This window comes from Heliconius melpomene, chromosome 15 (assembly GCF_056956725.1).
Source record: "Heliconius melpomene rosina isolate 202511_hmr_F chromosome 15, ASM5695672v1, whole genome shotgun sequence".
NCBI classification, from domain to species: Eukaryota; Metazoa; Arthropoda; class Insecta; order Lepidoptera; family Nymphalidae; genus Heliconius; species Heliconius melpomene.
The window spans coordinates 8201958-8209506 of record NC_140403.1 but is presented as its reverse complement, the minus strand read 5'-3'; the positions used below and the strand labels follow the sequence as shown (position 1 = coordinate 8209506).

Sequence of the window (7549 nt, the reverse complement as noted above, 5' to 3'; positions counted from 1 at the left end):
TATAACGTAGCACCTTGTGTCTTATCTGTCTAGTCAAGAAGTTGAAAGTTGATTGTAAATGTCAAAATTAGAAAATTTAAGTTAATTTTGTGTTATACTATTTTTTGATAGTAAATAACATTAAATATTAATATTAAAAGTATAATTTTTACTATAATAATTGCACATTCGACTTTATGCTAGTGTTTACAATTTAAAAAATGACTAACGCAACAATTCAGGTATATTTTATATTTATTATTATACACCCTCTTAAAATATGTAAATAATGGGTTGAGATTAAAATGATGAATATGGTTTAGTAGTTTATTTACTAATTTTATCCACAATAACTAATAAATAATAAAAATATTTTTTAGTAAATGAAAAATAAATCTTGTTAGATTAAATAAAGAAGTACTTTTTATAAAAAAATATTTATTTTAGGAAATTGAAGGTATAGATGATTACTGGGGTCCAGCGTTTCGATCAGTCTATGAAGGTGAGGGAGGCCACGAAGCTTTTGTACAACAATTAGATGATAGAATCCAACAGCATGACAAAGAAATTGAAAAACTGTGTAATTTCTATTATCAGGTAATTTATCATTTCAAACGAATTATTTCCTCGATTATAGATTTTATTTACATATATTTCATTATTAAATTATCATTCGATGTTTTCCAGGGCTTCATAGATTCTATACGAGAGCTCTTGCAAGTCCGCTCACATGCTGAAGAACTACATGCCGAGATATCAAATGTCGATGCAAATGTAAAAGAATCTGCTGAAAGTATGTAATTATCAAAAAATTAATAAAATTATCTAGCTGTAGCTTTTTTATAATGCACTTAATTAAAAACCAAAGTAGCACACTGATTATTTTCTGAAAAGTAAATTGTTTCATATATAAAATCATAACATAAAAATAATATTTATTTTATTTTAAGGCCTTTGTACACAAGCTGAAGAATTGATTAGAGCCCGAAGAGTGGAATTAAACATTGCATCAACCATAGAAAAAATGGAATTATGTCTGCCTTTGCTAACCACATACTCAAAACTTAAGACTCAAGTAGAAGCAAAAAGGTATAATAAACATCTTTTGCTCGTATAATTATCAAAATGTAGTGTTCTTTCATAATAAATTAATAAACAATAAAATATATTTCTTCCTTTTCCCCCCTTTCTGCTGAATTTTGTGTTGAGTGATGGAAATCATAGCCACACTTTTTGCTTTGATAATAGAGAAGGAATGAAAATAGTAATAAATAATAATTTATTCTTTGAGTGGAAATTTAACCTCATTGTAGTCTCCTCCTATGCCGTGATGATTTCATTTATAATATTACTAGGATTAATAAAATATTTTTCAAAACAGGTATTATCCAGCACTCAAAACTCTGGAACAATTAGAGCATGTACTGCTACCTCGCGTAGGTCCTTACAAATGGTGTGCACAAATATCAGCTGACATTCCGAGGCTTAGGCAGGCTATACAAGATGCCTCTATGGCAGACTTGAGAGATTTTCTTGAAAATATTAGGAAATTGAGTCCCCAGGTAAATTTTTCACCTCTGATCTTCCACAATTGGGAAAAAAGTACTTTTTTTAGAAAACATTTTTTTATTTACATTTAAATGTCTAACAATTTTGATGTACCTTGACAGCTCAGAATGTGTGGTCAGAGCATTTGTTTGGTTTCCAATTCTTGCTACATAATTTTTTTTGTGTTATAAAAAAATATACAAAATTATTTAAAAAAATATTTTATGTTACTTCTAGAGAGTTGTAAATATTAATAATGATATTTTTCTTGCACTTTTTTATCTATGTTTTAAAAACAAAAATATTGGTTCTTGTATAAATTAAGGTTACATTTTCAATAATTTATGACAATATTTATTTTAGGTTGGTGCTATGGCTCTTAAACAAACTCAAGAAATGCTTGGAAGGAGTTTGGAAAATATTGTAAAAAATAAAAAAGGTATAATTGATGTAGATTAACATTGCCTAAATTTAGAGTAAAAAATATTTCTTTTAAGTAATCATTTTTTATAAATACAAATCACACTAATTAGTATGCATAAAATTTTTTTTTTGTATGTTATATTTAAATTTGTTTATAATTTATATACATTTCTATAACAGAGTCATTGGAAGTTACAAGTAAAGAAAACAGTGGTCCCCAATGTCCTCACGAACTGGTAGATTTCAGTCCACTGCACAGATGCTTACATATACACAGTGTTCTTGGTGCTAAGAACGACTTTGTGCAATATTACAGGTAAAATGATATTTTGTTATTTTTTTACATATCATATCTAAATTTTCCCTGTACTTATAGGTTGATCAATGAGTTGTAGCCTGACCTGAACTTGAAGTTAAACTTCCTAACCTTTGCACATTTTTCATTTGGGAAGAAAATATAAATATAGCATACAATTGTAAATGTGACGGTTGTAGGTTCGATTCCCACATGAAGGAATGAAGTATTTAATATTTTCATTTCCGCATTCTGCGAACGTGACGAAGCGCAGTGTTGAGTTACGTCATTCAACAAGTAATGCCCCAAGAATTCGGCGGAAAGTAGAAAACGAAAGTGTCTTAATGAGGAATAAAGTGTCCTAACACCAGATTTCCTTTGCCTACCATTCTATGTGCGGGATAAACGTCAGAAAATAAAATAAAATAATGCATTCCAGAGCTCAACGCAAACAACAAGCTCGTCTCGTCCTCATACCATCATCTGGCAACCTCCATGACTCCATACAAAACATGAAGAGCTATCTCAATGCAGTACTAGGTTTCTTCATCCTCGAAGAACACCTCCTCGCCACCGGAGCTGGTCTAGTCTCCAAGGACTGGCTCTTGGATACATGGAGTATGGCAGTCACTAAAGTAGCGTCTACTTTAAGAACTAACACATCACTAATAACTGATCCGACTTTAATGTTGAGTATTAAACACCAGATTGTGCTGTTTATTAATGCGTTGAAGTGAGTATGGTTTCATTTTTATATGTCTTTTGTCATTTTTATATATTAAATTTGACTATTTTTATTATTGAGATTTGAACCTAAAAGTTATCAAATCAAACACTCCTTAATATAGCCTGAGGTGTTAATAACATATTCATTAAATTATTGTTATTCACAGATGTTACGGCTTACCAACCGATCCTTTACCACTATTATTGCAAGAGATGGCCGAGCATTACACTGAAGTGCTGATGCAAAGATGGGTGGTCGTTTTTAGAGATATATTGGATAACGCCTCTTTTGTGCCTATTGAGGTATACATACAACTTTATATATATTATAATTAGCTATTATATTAAATAGAAAGATACTTTAATATATATCGAGAATATTACTAATATGATAAAGAAGTAGTTTATGTCTATCCTAAGAAGGCTAGTCGTGGCGCAAAGGCGCAAGCGTGTGACTAATCGCTATAGATTGTGGGTTCTATTCTTATTCGATTCATTTCCTCGCACGTTGAGTCCCGCCACTTGACACGCAATCCCTTCAGAATTTTGCAGAAAGTGTTAAACGCGTGAAGTGTATTAATGGGGTCTTTACACAAGGTACCCTCTGCTCACCCTGCTATATACAGCGTAAAATTAAAATAAATGATATCGTACACTAATGCGTACACTAAAGCGTACACTAATGTTGCGAATTCAAGGAGAAACCGTAAGACGGTCTCAACTCTAAGTTATAATTCGGTAACTTTTTGTCTTATATAAAAGAAAGACAAATCTAAAAATGCTTAAAACTTAGAACAAAAGAATCATTTTAGGTAGAAAATCAAGAGCAATATGACGGTGTAATGGACACATTCCCATATGAAGGTGACGAACTTGAAACTCAGCCTTTTCCGAGAAAGTAAGTATATCGTTTTTTAATTTTTCATAATTTTCTCTGATGCCATTATGTATGCTGAATGTGGTACTGATTGCTTATAATAATTGTAAGTTCATATTTTATTGACAAATATTGTGTATATAAAACAATAATCTTATCTTCACTTAAATATAGCTATTATAATAACAAAAAGTCTCCTATTCTAGTAACGTATAAAAAATTTGAACGTAGCGGGAATTGAACCTTTAGGAAGCCTTTTGGAAACGTCCAAGCTCATCCTGTTACGCTCGAATTTTTATGTTTCTAAAAAAGTATTTTTCTTTTGTGTGGAATAACACTTTAAAAATCACAGTGATAGAATCACATGTTTTCATTTAAAACATTTAAAAATCCCGCTTGTTAGCAAGACAAAATCGGGCAACGCTACCAGCGTAAATTAAAGCTCGTATTATTAAATAATATAGTATTGATTATTTTATGTACATTTATTTGACCAGGTTCCCATTCTCGACAATAGTGCCCGCCGTGTACGTGCAGGTGAAGGAGTTCATATACGCGTGGCTAAAGTACTCCGCGGGGCTGGGACTGGGTGGAGGGCGGCGCGCGGCGGCGGCGCGCCTTTCTGCCTCGCTGCTGCTGAGCCGCTCCTTCACCGGCTGCCTGTCCGCGCTGTTCCGGCGCCCGCTGCCGCTCGTGCAGCTAGCGCAGGTGCGTGGTGCTAGTAATGCTAGTGGTACCGTCCGTGCACGTACATCACGAAGTGAAATAAAAGAGTCAAATGTGACTTATTTTTCTTAAAAGTGGTACGCATTGTTTATTAGAAAATATTTTTTTTTTATTATTACAGATTATTGTAGACACGCAGTATCTGGAAGATGCTACATCCTTCTTGTATGAGTTCATTAGTAACATTACTGGATCGGAACTTGTAACCACTCAGGTAAATTATAAATTCTATTTTAATTTCATAAATTAATTAATTATATAAATTTTGTTTCATTATTTAAAACAGAAAATAGATATTCAATATCCTTAACCAACCAATATAAACCTTAACCAACATTCATTTTATTCTAAGGGTTTTCTTTATTTACAAAAACATTTTTATTTTTAGGCAGCAGGCAGTATGTTCCAAGCGGCAAGAGATGACGCTGAACAGCAAATATGTGGAAATTTAGAAAAGAAAGTTGATGAATTTTTGGATCTTGAAAATTATGATTGGTTACTTGGTAATATTATGTCTTTTTCGCTTTACGCTGCATCCCGCAGACAGCAGGATAGGGAGATGGAACCTGGGACCGTAGTGATTAGACACTCCGTTCCCATTAAGACACTTCTGTTCCCGCCACTCAACATGCAATGCCTCCAGAATTCGGCGGAAAGTGGGAAACGGAGTGTCTTAATACTCGGTTCCTTCTGCCTACCCTGCTGTATGCGGGATATAGTTGCTGATTTAATTTAGATTTATTTACTATAAGAAGTTATTTTCATTTCACAGTTGAGCCTAGCGGTCAAGCATCTTCATTTGTCACAGATATGTTGAGTTATCTCTCCGGAGTGTTGACGTCTCTAGAACAGTTGCCAGAGAGAGCACGGTAAGCGATTTTTAGCGAAATAATTTATTTTTTAGCTTCACGCTATATTCCTTTTGCACTTTCCTTCCAATTTTCGAGACATCGCTTATATTTAGTATTGGGTAGATGAGTAGTGTCTGCTCGTGATCACGGACTACTATAAATTGTCCAAAACGTCGGGTTTCCAAAAATGTATAATATTAAATATACACAATTAATTTGGTTAAATGGTTTCATTTAAAATGTGTAATCATCGTGAAAATCAACTATTTCGGGATATTGCGAAAATTCGGCGGTGTACAGGCAACGGTGTCGTAAGACTAGGTCCTTTTTGTGTAGCCTGCTGTTTGGGGCATACGGCGTGAAGCTCAAAATATCACAAACGAAAAATACGAACATTGTTATCATAAAAAAATGTACTCCTATCTCTTTGGAGCACTTATTCAACCAATTACGATTCATAAATTGAGTTATAAGTATAAAACAGTTAAGTCATAATCCGCCACTGATAATCATCATAATTCCAATTCTCATTATCAGTGTAGCAGCAGTACGAGCAGCCACCAACCGTATAGCATCACGTCTCCGCAACCTGCTCTTAGATCCAGTAGTGCGTCAGATCTCCTCAGGAGCACTGTACCAGCTGGACCTGGACGTGATACAATGCGAGCAGTTCGCAGCTGGGGAGCCAGTTCCTGGTCTGAAGGAGGGGGAGCTGTTAGAGAATTTTGCCAGCTTAAGGTACTTTATGCAATGTCTTTCTCTCATACTTATTGTTACACTTATTGTTGAGGTAGCGCAGGGTGTGACTGTAACGCGTCAGTTGCGGGTTCGATCTCCACTCGAGGAAATGAGTTATTATTTATCAATATTTTCATTTCTTCGCTCTGGCACTTAAGGCAAAAGCTCTGGCGTTGAGTTCCGCCACTCAACACGCAATGCCTCGAAAAGGTGGTCGGTAAGCCATTACTACATATATTATTTTTATTTTGTTGCCAGGCAACTTCTAGACCTAATAACTGGTTGGGACTGGTCATCATACCTCCATGATGTAGGTATCGAAGGTGGTAAATACGCATTAGTGACTCCTAGAGACGCGGCTACTTTACTAGAGAAATTGAAGGAAGCAGAACAAAAATCTTCTGTCTTCTCCGTGTTGAAGAAGAATGAGAGAGACAGAAGGAAGCTATTGGATACAGTGCTGAAACAGCTCAAGCAATTGCAAAATCAGGATGGATAAGCTTATTTAATGTTGTTATTTATTTTAATTAGGTTTTTAGTAGTTAATAAGTAACGAAAAACTTTAAAACAAAAAACGAAGGATATTAATCATATTAATATAAATATTTTTTAAATATAATCACAAAAATAACTCTTATTTTTTCTTGTAATACTTAAATTAGTTGCTATATTCAATTTCCACGTATTGTTTATGTAGATAGAGTACACACACAAAATAAATAATCATATTTTATAATAATTCTCTTTGTTTTATTGCAATGGAAATCCATTAATTAAAAACTTACTTATTTGTTATATAATATGACATGGTACTTTAAGGTGAGGTTTACTTTTATCACAAAATTTATAATATTTTTTTTAGCCTCATGCTGTATCACATACATAGCAGGATAGGCAGGGGAAACCTGGGAACTTTCTCAACATGCAATACCTCGAGAATTCTTCAGAAAATGGGGAACAGAAGTGTCTTAATGAAACGGAGTGTTTTATCACTTCACAGATCCCATCTGCCTACCCTGTTACGTACAATATACAGCGACAAAAAAAAAACAAAAATAAATATATTAATTGTCTTCATTTCATCAGATATTTTAAATGACACATGAAATGGTTAGTAAAACATATACAGCCCAAATAAATAAGTATTAATGAGATTGCTCAACTAAATCTAGATCGTATCGTACTTGCTCTTATCGACAATCGTGAGGTGGCGAGGCCTTCGTTGTGACCTCACTATGGTATTTGTATCGCGAATATGTAGGAGATTGATGGGTTTTTTTAACTGTTTAGAAAGTTAAAATTAATTGTTAACTTAGTTAATTTTGAAGATTAAATATTTTTGTGGTCGTGATTCGGTTGTCGTGAAAACCTTCAATGATCATATAA

At 33.6% G+C, this 7549-nt stretch overlaps 1 protein-coding gene across 1 annotated transcript; it reads left to right on the top strand.

Moving 5' to 3' along the window:
• Positions 1 to 57: 57 nt before the first annotated feature.
• On the top strand, positions 58 to 6902 carry Sec15 (exocyst complex component Sec15). The gene is made up of 16 exons (XM_085198187.1): positions 58 to 221; positions 427 to 576; positions 667 to 772; positions 930 to 1068; positions 1361 to 1541; positions 1891 to 1966; positions 2131 to 2266; positions 2685 to 2978; positions 3139 to 3274; positions 3784 to 3869; positions 4346 to 4556; positions 4696 to 4788; positions 4963 to 5077; positions 5347 to 5443; positions 5963 to 6163; positions 6422 to 6902. The coding sequence occupies exons 1-16, from the start codon at positions 201 to 203 to the stop codon at positions 6660 to 6662; spliced, it is 2283 nt and encodes a 760-aa protein (XP_085054313.1). The 5' UTR covers positions 58 to 200; the 3' UTR covers positions 6663 to 6902.
• The last annotated feature ends 647 nt before the right edge of the window (positions 6903 to 7549 follow it).